Consider the following 19,001-nt stretch of genomic DNA (forward strand, 5'->3'; position numbering starts at 1 on the left):
TTTTAGAATTTCACCATCTCAGTTTTGGTTGAGTTAAGCTCTCTGGGTGAGGGTTATGCCCACTTCTCATAGGAAGTAGTCTTATAATGGGTGCAAACACCCTAAAGGTAAGTAGCCCATTGGCTACTGTCACTCCTTGTAACACCACTAAATTGAGTATTTAGGTAGCACCTGACACCAGGAACCTAGATTAGATGGATTTAGAAGAGGACACACATGAGCTGCGAGAACTGAAGACTGCCATTTACTTTTGGCGCCAAACCCTGCCTGATTGGACCAGTCTCAACAATTGTGATCAGTGACTCGCCCTGCAGCTGACCAGCTTCCAAGAACCCTGGGAGCCTGCCAGCTCTTCATACATGGCCATTAATATCCCTTGGAGAAGAGGAGCTGCTTCCCTGCAGGTCGCAGGCACCAAAAACGTAAAGTCTTATTTATTGATTTGCCTCTCCCCAGCCAGTCCGACGCAACAGCCTTCCAGGAAGAGGACCCTGTACTCCTGGTGGTCAGATCTGTCCACCCCAACAAGTGAGAGAACACCAGGACACACTGGAAGAGCAATACCCAGGGCACCAGACCCCTTGCGGGCAAACAGAGCCAGTAAGAGTCCTCCAGATTCCCACTGCAATAACACCAAGTAGCTTTCGAGGGATGTAAGCACTGCAGACAACCACTTCCAGAGTAGCCCTGCTGTCCTAATTTTGCACCTTTAACTGGAGCAGACCAACAACTGCAAAGCCCTATGACACACAGAGCCCAGCCGACCTTTTCACTCTGCACCTGAACGCCCCATACCTGGTACTGACATACCGGCTGTGCCCCCTTCTTCCCAGGACTCCTGTGACCAGAGCCACTGATGGGAGCTCCCGCACTTACCCCCAAATCCCCATCAGCAGGTTGTTTTCAGGTGCCTCCCCTTCTTTCCACTGGCATCACGCGCATAGCAACCAAACCGGCCAGCATCTCTGCAGGCAGAGCAGGCAACGAGTAACTGCTGGTGGCATTTTGGACCTTCACCCCCTACAACCTGTAGGAGAGCCCAAGAAACTAATAGCAAATAAATGTATCCAACATATGCTTTTTCTCCCATAGGGAAGCGTTGCTGTGTAAAGACACATTTACAAGAAATATTTATTTACTAGTAAAAAATTATATTTTAAAAAGGTACTTACTTGATAAAGTTCTTGGCATCAAAATTTACATAAAAATACTAGTTGTTTCGCTAATTGGGTCTCGGATTTCTTTTTGAGTGGGTGTCTCATTTATTGCCTCTGAATTCAACAAATGCTCAGCACTACCCTCTGATAACCCTAAACTGCACGCCCACACTTCCACAAAAGAGAGCATTTAGTGTTAACATTCTTGCCTCTGTAAACCAACAGGTTACCTGGACTTTTTATGCCATGGGTTTCCAACCTTTTGTGTAATAAGAGCTACTTATGTTAAACGAAAGTCATTGCGAGCTATTATTGCTGTAATAGTGACCATATCAGATGAGATTACATTAGTGCCCACCATGTCCAAGAATAACAGCAGTGATCACTGGAGTGCATCAGGAGGGTCGCCAGCAGTAATGTAAAAAAAAAAAAAGCTTTGTCAATTTGGAATGCAGATACCAAAATAACCAAAGGTAATCATATTAGTTATAAGGGCCACTGAAATTATGCAACCCGAATAGGAAAATTATGCGACTTACTGCGGTACATTTCATGATAGTATTACTTCATTATTTTGTCATATTTAAAATATTAACACTACCTGGGCATTTGTTTAGCACCCCAATAAAGGAATAAGCAACAGAAAGGGGACCAGTCAACCTTTGCAAAGGGCAATCCACTACGCCGAAACACGTGCTCTATTTTGAGTAACTTTTGAACCAACTGTGCTAGAAAGAATTGTTTTTGTTACAATCAGTAGATTGTGCTGCCAATGATGGATTATGTAGCAAATATGAAAAATCTATAAGTATGTGAAAATGAACGCTGCTGCACAATCGCATAATTCCAGGGGCCCTGGAAATAATGCTTTGCTCATGATTTTGACTTAAAAATCACCTATAAATATATTCTGGGAATTCAACTATTTTTCTCCAAACATCAGCTTATGAGCTCCTAAAATACACATGTTCATCTTAGAACAAACTGTATGTCAATTCAACCAAGCAAACAGTTCAAATTTAGAAGGCGTAGAGGCACATAGGAGAGCTACTGACAGGTAGATGGAGAGCTACCAGTAGCTTACAAGATACTCATTGGAGAAGCCTGCTTTACAGTGTACCTTGTTTTGGTCCACTATATAAAGGAGCCAGCTTCCTACAAACGTCCCCAGAAACAACAGAATTGGGGACAAGTGCCTGAAATGGGGCACTATTCCCGAAATTCGGTGAGACATTCTACCCATAGCGCTTTCTCAGTGCAAACGTGAGCAGCAATAGGATATCTACTTTAAATGCAATAAAAAGTCTTTATAAACGTTTTACAGTCCAAAACACTGACTGCAGATGACGTACCTATAAAGAAGATCACAGAAGGGTTCCCTTATTTCAACAACTCATGGCTCTTCACATGCGTGATTATGCTAAAAGGCTAACTTACTATTCTAACTCCAGTAAAGAGTGTAACTACCCTCCAAACAGCAAAATGACTAACTTGTTATTATGACATAACTGGGAAGTTGGCCCATACCATGGTTCAGTCTTAAACGACCTCAACTTTTTGTAACTTGCAAGACATTTAATACCCAATTCTTTATGAGCAAATTGAAAGTAGAAGTCCCAGGATACAAAATGTGTTGGATAAAAAACTAGGACAGACTCAAAGCTTCATTTACAAATGTTCTAACCTAACTCGAGTGCCAAAAAACAGGAAAAATAACCTGTGCCCAGTAATACAGAGCTGGAGCATGAAAAGTAAATGAGAGCCCCCATGCATGTGTGGGGGAAGACTATGGGATGGAGGGGAGGTGTGAACATAGGAATACCTATGCTCACAAGCACATACTGATTTTCATAGTTATTGTGAAGGAACAAAACAAGGAGAGGGTTATGCTGGAGAGGTCTTTACTTCTAACAGCAGTCCATTGAAACAGTAGAAAAACAACAAACAGCCATAAAGAATGTTACAGGCCCAATTGTTGAGCATGTGTCAGTAACAAACAGCATGTGACTAAAAGCACTAATGAGAATAGTTCTTTGTCAACAGTGTCAGCATCTCCTTTGTGCCACTTCTTTCACTGGATAGTGATCCCACGATTAACACGAATGAAATCGGGTTTGAATCGTCTCATCATCATGTGGTATGTCTTCTTAAAACCTTTCTTCTGGGTGAAATCCTAGACAATGGACAACAATTTTAATTAATTTTCAAATAAGAATATCATTGTGAACCAACTGAAAGACTGTCAGTTATTAACTAATTTATTGGTAGGATAATCCTTGCCTCTGTGTCTTAACAGAATTTTGAGTTTTCCTTCATGACAGCCAGGAAAATCAGCTTTAAAATGTGGGGAAACAGACGAAACATTATTTTGTTTAAAGCTTACTCACCACCAACGAGGTAATGTCAGTCACAGAACAGCTGAAATTCCACAACCCTCAAATATCCTATCTAGTCCTACTAACTCCACTTTTTAGGCCACCGCTCCTCCACTGGATAGGCACCAAACATTAGCTACCGGCTGTTTATGCCATCTCACTCATCTTGTTAGAGAAGGGAGGAACCAGAGTTACATTCTCCTGGGCACAACTGCAAGTTGTGATTGAGAACTTTGTCAAATGTTCTGTGTGATGCACCTTTGAGGCAAGACTAAACACAAATTTGGGTCATCCGGGAAATTCATTTAAAAAAAAAAAAAGCGTTGGGATATATGCAAAGGCTCTTGCATCATATTCATAAGTCTTCTTGTAGCAAATAAAGCACAACAACATAGTAAGCTTATATGAGATCTGTTTTTGTGTTAGAATTTCATTAGGTGGCAACCTCAGAAACCATGTCACAGTTATGGTCATCTCTCATGTATGTGTTTTCTAGCTGGAGGCCTCCTGGCCAGTACAATTTCTGTAACCTATACACACAAAGGGGTTCCCTCAATAGTTCTCGTTCTATGTCGAAATCACGGATCTGAAGCTTGTTTGAGAGGTATGCCTATTTATTGACAGCAACAATAGACAAGTTCATAACTTATACTAAATCTGTTGAAAAGGGAACGGTGATCATGTTACAAACATGAGGGAGACCATCTTGCTTGTGGCACTTAATATTGTTGTGGTCCAAGCTCCCTGTCACTTTTGTTGATAGATGGAGGAGTTCCCATACTCCATCTACGAGGATTTTTAGCTGTGCCGTCAAAAAGTAGACTTAAAAGTATTGGTACTTTTGTTGATTCTTTGTACATACTTAATTTGGGAACGGACCTCAAATCCCATACAATTCAAGGCGTGGAATTTTACACAACACTGGTCTAGGGGGAACAAATGCTTCAAAAATCTACTTTTCATGTTTATAATAAATCCTCTCATCCCTTTAGGCAGTGTTCTCTTTATATCGGAGATCTAATATCGCTTCATTTCAATAAGCTTTATTTCAACCTATTGTCATAAAAGAAACTAAAATACACCTCTAATAAAAATTTAAATGATAAAATGTACAATAACAATAAAAATATCCTTGCATGAAAGCCTAAGCATCGCCTCATACAATGGAAATTAATAAAAGATACAGCATGTATAACATCTGCTTAACATAGTACGGCAGACTGCAGGCCAGGAAATACATTTTTTGATAAATACATACTACATGTACAAGGAAATGTAACCCACGGAGACGCTGCTGATAACAGATTATGTATCAGTGTGAGCACAGAGTGCTAGCAGCAATCTTATGTCTTAAGGCACACAATCCCCCCAAACACTTGGCAACCGAACAAGGGCTGGGAATCTGTCCTTAAGATTCTCAATGCTACGTAACTACATCGCGCCCTTAAAGACTTACTTATGAGAGTGAGCCATTTCTTAGGAGAGCTTACATAAGCTGGGCAGCCAATCAAGACATGGGGGATAGTGTCCTTACAAATAGGACACGTCATCAGATTCTTTGTGTAAGATCTTAGATGGAGAGATACTAAATTGAATTGGAAAAAACTATTTCCTGTCCAAAGGAACTGAAAAATGTCCCAATATGGTTCTAAGTGCAACTCGATTTAATGTCTGGAAACGTACTGTCAAAGTTGTGCTATCTACCGCAGATATCTCGGCTAAATAAATTTCTAATAATATTGCATCCAATTGTGTTGAGGCGCATTTAATATTAGCATGTGGTATTCAGTAAAGGTCTGATTTAGCCTCCTTTTCGCAAATCTACATACAATGGCTGGAAGCAGCAGTTTCAGAGCTGTAATTCCCTGCGAGTCTGTGCACATCCACAAACTAACATTTCACAGTATTCAGTACCTCATCTCCAATGTCTTCCCACACTGGAGAAGGTTGAAAATGCACTCCTGACGAGAGCAGTGGGGACAAAATGGAGTGTAGGGAAAGTGGATTTCTAATTGCTTAGCAGATTTTTGCAAGAGCAATTGTGCACCTTTATATTTGCATATGCAAAAATTAAATCCACAACAGTTTACTCCGAGTACCTACCATCCAGGCACAATTCTGCCAACTGGTGAATAGCTGGAAATTGTATTCTGCACCGATGAAAGGATATATATATATATATATATATATATATATATATATATATATATATCTCGGGGTGCCCTTTTGTGACTTTCTGCAAGAATTGTCCCCAATTTATTTTCATGTCGTCTCTTGCGGTTTAACAATCTTTCTATATACTAGCACAAATCAAACATGTTTGATTGAGTGAGGTCTCAGCGATAAAATTTAAAGTTGCACTGTAGTTTAGCAAAACGTTTTTCCCTCATGTTGCATTTTTTTCGTGTACATTATATTCTGAAAGCAAATAATCACAAATCTTGCTTTCATGCTTATAAACGAATTTGCATATGATCTGTAAGTAGCATCAAATTGCTATATCTTACAAAGACATGTACACGTCTTTAAACTGGATTCACTACCAGTAATTCAAGATAAGCTCACTGCATTACTGTAGACCACTCGCCGAAACAGAAAATGCCATGCATTAATGAATCATATATACACATCTGAAAGTGTACATAGATACCATCCTTCACTTTGTGGCAGATCGTCCATTCACAAGTCCGGGAGGTGATACTGTAAAATTGTTGGGAGCAAAAGTGTTTGAGTTGCAGAGGGAACAGACCAATGTGTCTGAAGGCCATAAGAAAATAAATAGTTGTTGTCCTTGACCCAAAACAATGTGTTCTGGGCAATCTGTAGAAATGCCACAATCCTGTAATTTTCTGTCTCAGCATACATTTGCTTTCATCTTTCAAGTGCAGAGATTTCTAAGCAGCTATGAAATGCTGTTTATGTAAGACTTACTCTGGACTGGTCACTTTCTGCTTGTCCAGGTCATAGCGCCATAAGTCTTTGGTAAACTTTGGAAAAACCCAGGAGTCCGTTTCCCATTGCTCACTGCCGACACAATTCATTTGTAGGAAGAAGCACCATCATATGCTAGTGCCTTCACCACGAAGGAGTGAACATATCATTCTAGGCAATTATTGTGTAGTAGGAGCTTTCTCTTTGAATATCTCGGCTCTGTGCACACCAGTCTAATCTGCTGGTTGTCTTTATAATCCGATACATAGAGCCCCAGATATAGCGGTTTTATGTTCTTTAACCACAGCAGATGCTCCAATGCTGGTTCACTGCAATAGGCAGGCTCTCTGCATAAGACGCACCTCTCTGCAAGGGCCTGATATTCAATCTATAAATTGCCCTGTAATATAAGGGGCCCATGAATATAATCTCTGAAGCACTGCCAAGAAAATACGAACATGGTTAGCTACCTTAAGCAAAGAGTTCTCCGTGACTTTTGCACTTATGACAAAAGTACAAAAAATATATTTGTTTCAATTAGGGACTAAGTATTTACCATAAAACCAAAATCATCGGAAACGTTCCCAGCCATCCTGACTTGATATGTTACCATGATGGATTTCAGATACAAAAACAATTTTGATGTACATTACGAGTCTGATGCTGTGGGTGATCAAATATCCGGAGACTAGTTTGAGCAGCTTTGCGAACATTCACAGCAGAAAGCTCAATGGGCATGCATGTAAACTCTCATGGCCGGTCTCAACTTCAGATACAGCATGAATGTGTTTTCTTCGCAAATCTCCCATCACATGACTTCTTTTCATCTTGAATTGCCTGTATACAACATAAACATTAAAATCCCAGAGACTGCACAATTGTCTGATATCTGTTTATCTATTTTTTGGAGTAGAAGAATTTTGCTTAAGAATCTTCGGGGATTTTAACAAAATATTTGCTACTGTACCTTTTTTCTCTACTTTCAAATCATCTCTAACTATTTTGCGTTTTGTTAGAAAGGAAATAACGGAGGTAGGTGCACGTGATTCGGAGAGCTCTAGAATTATATTCCTATATTTGTTATTGCGTTCTTTGTGCCCTAAGCCTTACTATGTCCGCCTTTGTTGGAGAACAATAATTGGACTCACCTGCAAACTTTCCAGCACGTCTTCGACCTCTATATGGTCTTGCTCCTGATCCCCTGCCCCTAGCAGGGTAGAATTTACTGTAGCTGGAGGGCTCAGATTCTTCATATTTCTTATACTGTCCTCGCTCAGAATCGTGATGGTAACCTCTAGAAGGCCAGCGTCCCCGGTTCCGACCTGCACGATCATAGGCATGGTAAGGGTACGTATTGCTCAGTGACCTCTCTTCTTTGCCTGCAGCATTGACCGACGAAATTAATTTTTTTAATTCCTGGAGAAAAGAATCCCCAAACAATAAACCATTAGCCAAAGGACCAGGCTCCACCAGGCTAAGGGTCGTCCACTTAGGGTCCAGTTTAATTAAAACAGATTTGCGGCGCTCCACCGACAGGGCGCAGTTGGCGTTGCCCAATAAGCATATAGCTCTTTGTGCCAACCCCGATAGGGCAGTGGGGTCTAGTAATTCACCTGCTTCCTTGGCTGTTTCGGCCATTTCAAGAATTTTTGCCAGAGGCCCTGCAACGTCCAGGAGCTTGCCCTGGCAGGTCTTCCAGGCACGCTCCAGCCCCTTATAGAAATCCTTCGTGGATTCAGCCAGGCTGGGGATGGCGGGGTCTAGGTCAGGCGTGGTCGCCACCCTGCCCTCAACAGTGGGTCTCGGGCACTCTCTCTTGAGGCGTTGCCTTAAGTCGTTATCTAGAGGCTTGCGCAGCCTTGCACTCAGATACTTGGCCACTCTGGGGCTGGGGGTCCAATGCGACATGGGTTGGTGGGCCAAGCCCTCGGGATTAAACATCCCCTCCCCGTCCTCGATCGCTATGACCGAATCGCCTCCCTCCTTGGCATCCGAGTTCGGTCCCGGTCGTTTGCCCTGCACGGACGCGTCCTCCTCGTCGGTCCCCGAGGACTCGGAGGGGTCGCTAGGGAGGAAACTAGCCCGGGAGAGTTTGGGCACTTTGTTCGCTCGAGGCTGCTTCCGAAGGGGTGGTTTGGTCGGTCTTACTCCAACTTTTTGCCAAAACAACTTCTCTAAAGTGGACAAAACGGCCCCCGGGGCTTTCCTCTTTCGGCCCGTTTTCTCAGCCGGCCTTTCGGAGCTGCCGCCGGCACACGCTGGCACCATGGCCGCCTCCTCCGCGCCACTATCCGAGTCTGAGGACATGTCTGAGGCGGGCTTTCTCTCTCCTCTAAACCTTTGATAAGCTGGGTTTACAGCCGTTCCGGTTAACGTGCTCCAGGGAGACTGAGAGCGCCTCGGCGGTACCGAGCGAACGTCGCCTCACTGCCCCCACTCCCCTTCGCCGGCAGGACTCTCCGAAAAGGCGGTTAACGTCGTGGTGCTGAGGTAGAAAGCAGACAGGTCATGGCGCATGCGTCGTGCTGCAACGTCCGCCCATAAGGGGTGCGTGCCCCCACCTCCCGCACAGGTAACCAGCGTGTCGCTCTGTCCGTAAGGCCCGCCGCGCTGATTCAATCTCTGCAGGGGCAAATCGACCATAGCAATCACCAGTTCATGGCAGTATATGAAAGCGAATGGCTGTGTAGCTATTATATTCAAATGCGTGTCCAGTGGCTACGATGGCACACTGTCTAATCACGTTTACGCTCTAGTTGTTTCTTAGAACTAGCTGGATCGAACCCGTTCTATCATGGCGACCATATCAACTCTAGCTCAGCGGCCTGTCATCGCCTGGGGGAGCTGTCAGACCCTGACCTTCCCAAGATGGCGGCGGCCTCCTGTTTCCGTTTCCGCTTCCGGTGCAGTGTGGCGGCGGCTGCAGGAGCAGGGTCAGGGCTGGCAACAGTGAGAACGGAAGATGGCGGAGGCCTGGGGTTGGAGCTGCGGGTGGATACTGGGGTTCTGCGCCTTCCTGATCGTGGCAGTCCCTGGCAAAGCCACCACGCACTGGATAGTGACGGAGGACGGCAAGATCCAACAGCAGGTCAGGCGGATTCAAACATGCTCATCTGAGAGAAGAGAGCGCTGGGCACAGGGGGCAAGGTCCAGCCGAGGGATGTCACAGCCCATGCCGCAACGCAGAGTGCGCCTGGCTGGGTATACAGGGGAGCTGGCCTGCTCAGTTGTAGGCCGGGGTGCGGGGCAGGATAGTGCTGAGGGACAGACTGGATTCAGGGAGTGGGCTGGTTATAGGAAAGGGGTACTTGATGCAGCATATGTTGAGGCATTGCGTGAGCCCACAGTGGGGAGGGACCCAATGTGACAGCAAACTGACCCAACGGCTAATGATCTCCTGGAAGAGATGCCAAGGGGAAACACAAGGTGATCTAGTCTGTGTGTCCCTAGATAGAATGGTGTAATGAGGTACAATGTATCTCCAGAGACCTACTTGTATCTCACTACCTTCCAATATAAAAAATAAACACTATATGTACTATAATAAGGTAATGACTTTCTAAATGTTGTTTTGTAAGAAACGCCTTTACAAATGTCAGGTTATAATATAAGGATAAACCTCTAAGACTTGGAGGAAAAGGACCACTAGCCCTCCCGACAGACACCTCGCCATAATTTATAGCTTTCAGATGTTTCTTCCAGTGTTGTCTAGTTATAGCACTCTTTTACATCAAACCAGTCATAGTACTCATTTGATCCGCATTAGGACAATTTGCATTCTTGCAATAAGCTGGCATCACAGCTGTCCTATATTAACATCGTTTACTTTGTGCTGAACGTGCATTAGAGACATTTCTATTCACAATGAAAGCGTAACTGTCTGGAAATTAATTATTAGAAAACTGTATTTTACAGAAGGTGCCACATTTGTATTCTGATGACTTAATGTGATGTCATTTTCATTTGTATAGCCCCAGCAACCATTATATTCACATTGGAGCTCATTTTCAAACTGGTCGCTTTTATGCGCTGAACTAGCAATGATATCGATCTATTGAGTCTGATATTGTTGGTGTTTGTTAAATTATTAGGAAATGTATTCCTTTTAATGATATATTATCTGTTGTTACGGAGACACTAACCTCACAGCTGTGCTGAAATGAATAACACTACAAACTGTCATACAATGGTTTATTTTTGACAGTTGCTGTCCTTTAGAACAATTTCATTGTTTCGCTGATATCTCCTGTGTCGGCATGCTTTCCTCCATCACTTCTTAAAAAAGTTACGGGTACGCCAAAGATGGAGCTGTCCTGCTATGATTAATTCTGTCACATTTAGATAGTAGTTGTTCCCTCTAAACATTTTTTTTAAGTTCAATAAAAGTTTATTAAGCATAATATAAAGGTAACAATACGTAGTACATCAAAATAATTATGTTGGGAATGGGGAGGGAAAGGGCATGTAAGGGGGGAGAATCAGAATACAATTTATAATTGAGAAAACAATAACAAACGTAACATGGGCAATAATAAGCAAAGAGAAAGGGCATAGTTATTAAACAATAAAAGAAATGCAAGTAAGGATACGCAGATAATAATGATGAAAAAGCTATGAAACGACAAGGACATTAGGGGGGTTTGGATACTTCCTGCTGAGCAGGTTGTGGACAAAAGGAATGAGTGGTACAGCTATCTAAATACATTGTAAGAGGAAGCCAGAGATCTGCACATTTGGCCGCCAACTGGGCAGGAAAAACAAAAGCAGTGTCTAGTCTGTGAATATGACATACATTGTACCACCATGCTTTGAAAGAAATAGTAGAGGAACTTTTCCAATTAACAGTAATCTGTTGAAACGCAGCAGCTAGTAACAAATCCACAATACGAACATGACGATCAGTCCCATCCCAACAAGGGGAAAGACTTCCCAAAAAGAGGTGGGTCGGAGATGAAGGAATACAGGTGTGAAAAATAACATTAATTTGAGCCCAGACCTGTAACCAAAAATCATGTACATGCTTGCATAAAAATAACATATGAAACAAGGTAGCATTAGGCGAGGAGCAAGACCAACAGATATCTGGAGTGGTAGAGAAACGTTTGTTAAGAGTAGAAGGAGTGTGGAGCAGACGGTTATAAATGAAAAACATGGATTGTGTCAGAGATGCCACCCTTGATGTTTTACGGACTTTTGTCCAAATCTTGTCCCAAAATGAAGTTGGCCATGAGGAGGAAAGGTCATGTTCCCATTGCTCTTCCACCCTAGATTTAGGCCTGATGAGTGCATGCGCATGAAGGTGTCTGTATAGAGTGGAAGCTTTAGGAGTAACCCTAAAAAAAAGTTGCGTAAGCCAAGTTTCAAAGTCTCAAACCGGCACACATCATGGTAATGTATGCTGAAGTATTTTGACTGTGGCGTGGACAGAACATAAATGAACGTTTCATTTGGGGCCTCTCTTTTGTCAAGAAATTGATTTGTGGCTAATTTCCGTGGTTAGACCCGATGAGTATATATTATATATGTGGAAAACCCTTGATATAAGTATTTCACTAGGTTAAGGAATTGCTTCCTATAATGATGAGTGCCTAAATAAATAGGTCTTCAGCCAAATAACATCATAGTAAGGGCAGGTACTCTGGTGAACAATATTTGTACAAACAAAATAAATGTATTTTGGTACAAATATTGTTAACCAAAGTACATCCCGTAGTTAGTGTGATGCTATTTGGCCGAAGACACATACGTATATTTATTTAGACACTCATCCATTATAGGAAGTAATTCCTTAACCAGGTGAAATACTACAATTAGTCGTTCTCCAATTATATTATATGTTTATTCTAGGCATAAAAACCAATGTGAACTGCCAATGTAATTGTATGTTGCATTATTTAGTTTGACATACTTTCATAATTACCCGGGTATGACCAATGTATTTCTCTAGGTAAAATACTCTTCTATAACGTTTGTTACTTATTACATGAAATACTATCATGCCCCTTCTATTTAGGCCATTTTTGTAGACTATTCACCAATTACTTTTTCTCTTATTAAACGAGTAAACAGTATTTTTATTTGTACTTTTAGTTTTACCACACGTACAGTAAGGTTATTTTCTGGCACTCAGGACACATATTTAAGGATGTAGCCTGTTGCATTTAAGAGGAATAATCATGCAAGACAAAGCTTGTTCATCAAAGATTGCACCAATTGTGCCCTACAGGTTATTACACAAGTATTATTTTAAATAACGGAATAGGGCTTTTGTAAACAAACTGAAGCACTGAGGCTGTTGCCTATTCAGCCTTAGGCTATATGTTATGTATGCTTTTTATTTTTAATACGACTAGCATTCACCTCCTTCCTAAAACTGTTATTTGTTTTTTATCCAAAGAGTTCATTGCATCTGGCATGTGGTTTATACACCCCCCCCCGATCCCCCAAAAACATGTTTTATTCTTACTTTACCTTGGTAGTCAAAAATTATTTATTATTATATGTCCTGTTAGTTAGCAAACTGACACATGGCTTTATGCTTTGGGAACATTATACCAACCGTATCCCACATATATGCAGTTTACGATTATTTAAGATAGTTCAACCTGGAGGTTTCGAAAATCTGTTGGTGTTTAGCTTGCACAAAAGTGGACAGAGTGCAGCAGAATCTATATCTTCGTGGTGGCAGTAGGTTCGAGTGGTCTACAAGTTACAAGCTTCTTTATCACTAAAATATGATTATCATATGTACTAATCTGGTCACTGAATCAGGTTGTTGTTTACGCTGCATTTATACATATTTATGAATCAGATATGTTATGGTGATTTTTACAATGCTATTCAAACAGTATTTAATGTAATTACTATGATTAGTATTTTTTTCCCTGCTTTGGTATGAAATCTTCTAAATATGTTTTGACCATCGACACATGATTTTAGGTGTACATTTAACCCGGTACTAATCACTGGCACTGCATTTTGGATGCATATCTTCTATGATAGCAAATTTGTATGTGGGGTTTTAGATACGTGTTTTATAGTGAATTTGTGAGGATTTTGACACATTTTGTATGCTTATGCCTGTACAGTATTTCTACTCTGCAATGAAATGTCGCTTATTTTTGTGCCTTTTAATCTAGAATGTACAGAATATTTGTTTTGACCCAGTACTGCATCATGACTGTTTTCTAACATGTGTTTAACTCATCACATTGATATTTGTATTGTCAATGGCCATGCGATCATTTACCCCAATTCCGAGACAGTTTTTCCGTTCATTTATGTATAAGCTATAGAGATGTTACTTGTATCTGTAACTTGATGCTGCCATATTTTTTTATTTACAATCTTATTGCCATGTGATTTTAAAGGTTTATTAATTTGTAAGTATAATCACACGATATATATATATATATATATATATATATATATATATATATATATATATATATATATATATAAAAAAAAATAAGTATCTACACTGCTAACAGTATAGATTGACCAAGTACCTTTTATCAACCAAGAGTTGGCAACATTGTCTCAACTGTATGTTCTTGTTTCTCTCAACCTACTTGTAATCTTTATATTCTATATACGATAGGGAGCTTCTTTTCTAGTAAAGTACTCATGCTGTTTCTCTTGTATTATCATCGCATATTTTAAGAGCTTAGTTAGTTTTGCATAGCATGTCAGCAATGTTGATGTAAAAAGGAACACACTGACGTCTCTACATACTGTATGAAACAAGCCATATCAGTATGGGTATAGAGAACCACTACCTTCTTACCTCTTAATGTCACATTTAAAACAGCAAAAACATGAACTATTTCTTCTTCCTTTCCCAGCCAGATAAATTGTGATTGCGTCTCTTTAGTTGGGTGTTGCTTGGTTCCAGTGACATAGTGATCACGAGACCCCGTCTAGGCATGCCCTTGCCAGTTAGGGCGGTATATAAAAGACACAGAAGGTCAAGGGAGGAATGCTCTCAATTTTTCTAACCACTAGCATTCAATTCGTACAGCATTTCAGCCCATCGTTCTTTTGCCCCCATCATGCCACCTCCGTTTGAACCCAGCCATATGCTAATCAGTCTTGACCCTATTCCAATAGGTAAAGTCCTCAATATCAAGGAAAGAATTCTCCACATGTTTATTAATGCCTGATTCAAAGAGGTCTTCGTTTCTAATCCAAGGCCCTGTATCTTATCATACTTTTAATATTTGCACGGATCTGCCCAACGAACTTCCTCTTGAGACAAAGTTGTTTTTGCGCGGAGACTGGGCACCTTTCCATCAGAAAACGGCTCTTGCCCTGGATAGTAAACACCTTTGCAAGATTGTGTCGCTTTCCCCTGGCACAGGGCCTTAGCAAATGTTGACCAGTATCTTTTTACTGTTTCACACTTACTGTGTAGAAACAAAGCTACATACACTGTGTTTATGAAACTTCAACCCCTCAGGCACTTAGTGACACATGTGTCTGCACAACCCATTATACCAACAAAGTTGCCTGTAAAGGAGGAGCCTCTCGACAAGATGTTCTAATCCCCAAATTTCTTTATTGGAGGGGTTACAACGAGGAAAACAGCAGCCATACCTCCACAAGTATAAGTTCAGCCTGACGCGTTTCGTGGTCACTCCACTTTCTCAAAGGCCAAGGAACTAAAAGGCAGCAGCACAGCAGTTTTTAAGCACCACACCTGATAACAGACTTCTGCCTCAATGGGCGTGGCCACTCCCGTGGCCTGATGGTCTTCGTAGTGCCCAGCATTGCTGCAGTGAGTCATGTGCGCTTGCCCCCAATTTGTTCAAGTAAAACACCCCAGTGGGCGGTGGGACACAGCTCGAGTACCCGCTGACACAATCTTCCCCCAATATGCGGCTCCTGTCCCATGTGCATCAGTGCTTTTACGTCGTAACTGGAGTGCTGTTTTACCAGCACCGGGGCTCTCTCCGTGGCTCAGACAGGCCGCCATAAATCTAACCAACAAAGTTCCCTGTAAAGGAGGAGCCTCGCAACAAGATTTTCTATTGCCCAATTTTCTTTACTGGAGGGGCTACAACGAGGAAAACAGCAGCCATGCCTCCACAAGTATAAGTTCAGCCTGACGCGTTTCGTGGTGACTCCACCTTCTCAAAGGCCAAGGAACTAAAAGGCAGCAGCACATCAGTTTTTAAGCACCACACCTGATAACAGACCTCCGCCTAAGTGGGCGTGGCCACTCCCCTGGCCCGATGGTCTTTGTAGCTTTTACGTCGTAGCTGGAGCTTCAGGCTGAACTTATTCTTGTCCAGGCTTGGCTGCTGTTTTCCTTGTTGTAAAGAAATTTGGGCAATATAACATCTTGTCTCAAAGCTCCTCCTTTACAGGCAACTTTGTTGGTTGGATTTATGGCGACCTGCCTGAGCCACGGAGAGAGCCCCGGTGCTGGTAAAACAGCACTCCAGCTACGACGTAAAAGCGCCGATGCGAATGGGACAGGAGCCAGATATTGGGCGAAGATTGTGTCAGCGGGGATTCGAGCTGTGTCCCACCGCCCACTGGGGTGTTTTATTTGAACAAATTGGGGGCAAGCGCACAGCATCTCACTGCAGCAATACAGGGCACTACAAAGACCATCCGGCCACGGGAGTGGCCATGGCCACTGAGGCGGAGGTCTGTTATCAGGTGTGGTGTTTGAAAACTGCTGTGCTGCTGCCTTTAAGTTCCTTGGCCATTGAGAAAGTGGAGTGACCACAAAACTCGTCAGGCTGAACTTATACTTGTGGCGGCATGGCTGCTGTTTTCCTCGTTGTAACCCCTCCAATAAAGAAATTTGGGCAATAGAACATCTTGTTGCAAGACTCCTCCTTTACAGGCAACTTTGTTGGTTGGACAAGCCATTATGCATGCACATATTGTGCACATTATATATGTGCACAGTATAAATGCACACTGCACATTATACAGGTCAGGAGGGCAGTGCCTGACAAAATGAAGTTATACTGCTGTGCATAAAACATTTCTTGACCCAATTGTGTTTATCACGCTATAATAACACCCAGTGACTTTATGTATACGTCACATCTTGGTAACCAGCGTATCATTCTCTATATCCCACATCCCCAATACGGTGACATAGGTGAACACACCATTTTTATACTGTGGAGCACACATCATGTGGTGACTGATGCACATTGCCTAACACAGTATATACACACACTGTTTATTTCCATAATGTGACACAGGTGCACGTACAGTGCATTTATCACTCTATGTAACCCATACATTAACACAGATACATTCATACACTTTAATACACTTACCATAAAGAGGCAAAAGTGCATAGGCACTATGAACTCAAAGTGAGGCACACATAGATTGTGTATCATGGTAGATTGTCAAAGTGATTAGACAGGCACGCAAACTTGCTGTGTCTATGTGAATACATTCACTTAGCAGGTATACATGCACATCCATTTTATAATGTAGGCCTAATTTTTAACACGCTCATGCATGCAGCACAGGCTCACACAAATGAGGTTTGTGCTGGCAAACTAAACCCAGGACTGTTGAATTTGCCAGTGCTTGTTCTTGGCGTTGACACCTGACTGTACAACACTATCATGCCTAGGTTGAACAGCTAAATAGCTGTCATAATGCATACTCCACACATGTTTATGTGCCATACAAATGTTATTTAATTATTAAAATGAGGAATTACTTTTTCTGTGAATGTAATCTTTTAAAAAAAAAATCTGGCAATTCCATTCTTTCTTGTTTTTTGGGCAAGAACTTACAGGAATTCGAAGCCACCTATTGCTTGCAATTAGTTGGTTTTCCTGTCACTCTCACTTACCTACTTCCTATTCATCTCCCAGCTTGTCATTCTCCTATTTGTCCCTCACTTGGAGGAATAACTCCTAAACATTATTTTGATTAGCTAGCATCGCTGCGTCCACTGTTTGTTATTTAAACCCAATTTTTTTCTTGTGTTAAGCTCTCCATGTGAGTGAGTTTTTGAGCGGTCTTCCTCGTGTACTTCTACGACCTTGCTCTCTATCACCCAGGTGCTTTGCCCTATCCTCCACCCCGTTGCACTCTGATGTAAAACTGGTATCAAATTTTGCCCATGTGCTTCACCCCATTGCTTCCGATCCCCCGCAACCTGAGCGTTGCTTTACCCAACCCTGTGTTGCTTCTGCTCCCCTTGTCTGCTTTAAAAAAATGCTTTCACATATTTTCTTTTTTTTTAGTTACAGATTCAACTCGGATCAGTAATTAAAAAAATAAAACGCCTGCTTCGTTTTGTAAGCACACGCCTGTGTGGGGCGCACACCCACAAAATGACACAGGTTGCTGCAGTAGAGATTTTTTTTGTTTCGCAAAGCTTACTATCAAGAATTCCATTATCAAAGTCAATAGATCCCAAAGCAAGACCTACTGGCCTTGCTAAGTGCTTGCTGGGGTAGTTAGTGACCAAGTTCTGTCTATATTCCGTAATGAATCCTACCTAAACTTTTGAAAGAAGTATATGCTTTACTGTTCATTCTGCACGATGTCTCATTCTACTTGAGTTAGTGCATGTCAATACAAAGGAGCTTTTTTATTATGTGTACTCAATAAGTAAATGTAACCTACATCGATGACCAGAAAACCATAGCTGGCTAGTTATTACTAAAAACAACACCTGATGCAGACTGTATAACATTGTATACACAAGTACGTTGGTCAGCACTACCACGCTTTCACTTGTCCAATGAGGGCATCATCATCCTACTTGCTTATTCTAATTGGTGGATTGCTGCAGTAATTCGGTTGAAATGACATTCTCTTGACATTTGCTAATAATCCCAATATCACTGGACATTCTACTTTTTATTTTTTTAATATTTTAAAGTTTATGGGATAAACTTGATTTGACGCATTGACCTTGTCTGTTAATCTGGACCCCTGGAACCCCAATGGTGATCAGAGGTCACCACCCTAATATCAACATTGGTAGTTGCCTCAGATTTTTTTCTTCTATTTCACTTTGCACTTAAACGGTATCATAGGAAAAAAAACTTGTATAAGTAAGGCAATAATGAATGAAATAGCCATGTATACGGGCAGTATATTGGCTATCGAAACCTTTTTATTTGAGATTTTTACAGTGGTTTATTGTTTAAAGAGTTATTGAATACCATCACAAATCGTGTGTTATGTCATTTGATAGAATAAAATAAATGTAAGCAATAGCCATTCAAGTTGGAGCCCAAACAGATAAAGTGTATTTGCATATTCTTTGCTTGAGATATTTACAATAACTAACCTAGATCTTGACTATTTTAGCAAGGTAATCACAAAGGTGGACAAATATGAGCCTCGAAAATCTCGAGAAACGATCTTTAAAATGTAAAGAGATTCCCGAAAAGTCAATGTGCTAAGCAACTTAAGCTTCATTCATGTAATTTGTGGAGCTCCAACGTATGCAGGAGTACCTTGTTGAGATCCTCGCTAAAATAGCATCCTTCTCATTAGAAGGCAGGGCTCTTGCTGCCTCAGCCAAGATGAGCAC

General features: G+C 41.6%; 2 protein-coding genes across 3 annotated transcripts in view; one reads left to right on the forward strand and one right to left on the reverse strand.

The window, feature by feature from the left end:
* Positions 1–3,041: 3,041 nt before the first annotated feature.
* On the reverse strand, positions 3,042–9,306 carry LOC144826049 (uncharacterized). The gene is made up of 2 exons (XM_078684343.1): positions 7,612–9,306; positions 3,042–3,330 (listed from the first exon to the last, which is right to left on the reverse strand). Exons 1-2 carry the CDS (start codon positions 8,768–8,770, stop codon positions 3,305–3,307), a joined length of 1,185 nt encoding a protein of 394 aa, XP_078540469.1. The 5' UTR covers positions 8,771–9,306; the 3' UTR covers positions 3,042–3,304.
* A 94-nt stretch (positions 9,307–9,400) lies between these two features.
* The window catches only part of TTC17 (tetratricopeptide repeat domain 17), a 516,894-nt gene continuing 507,293 nt past the window's right edge, over positions 9,401–19,001 (forward strand). Inside the window, exon 1 of one of the 2 annotated variants that reach the window (XM_078684342.1) lies at positions 9,401–9,551. In XM_078684342.1, the coding sequence (XP_078540468.1) occupies positions 9,426–9,551 (126 nt within the window). In that variant the 5' untranslated portion in view covers positions 9,401–9,425. The remainder of the gene's footprint in view (positions 9,552–19,001) is intronic. The other variant, XR_013609678.1, reaches the window with a different exon arrangement.

This window comes from Lissotriton helveticus, chromosome 3_2 (assembly GCF_964261635.1).
Source record: "Lissotriton helveticus chromosome 3_2, aLisHel1.1, whole genome shotgun sequence".
Lineage (NCBI taxonomy): Eukaryota > Metazoa > Chordata > Amphibia > Caudata > Salamandridae > Lissotriton > Lissotriton helveticus.

Bases quoted from the DNA above. Each gene is read 5' to 3' on its own strand.
- LOC144826049 (XM_078684343.1), bottom strand. From the start codon at position 8,770: ATGTCCTCAGACTCGGATAGTGGCGCGGAGGAGGCGGCCATGGTGCCA. The intron at 3,331-7,611 runs GTGAGTCCAATT...TCCATTGTCTAG, and splicing joins ACGTGCTGGAAAGTTTGCAG to GATTTCACCCAGAAGAAAGG.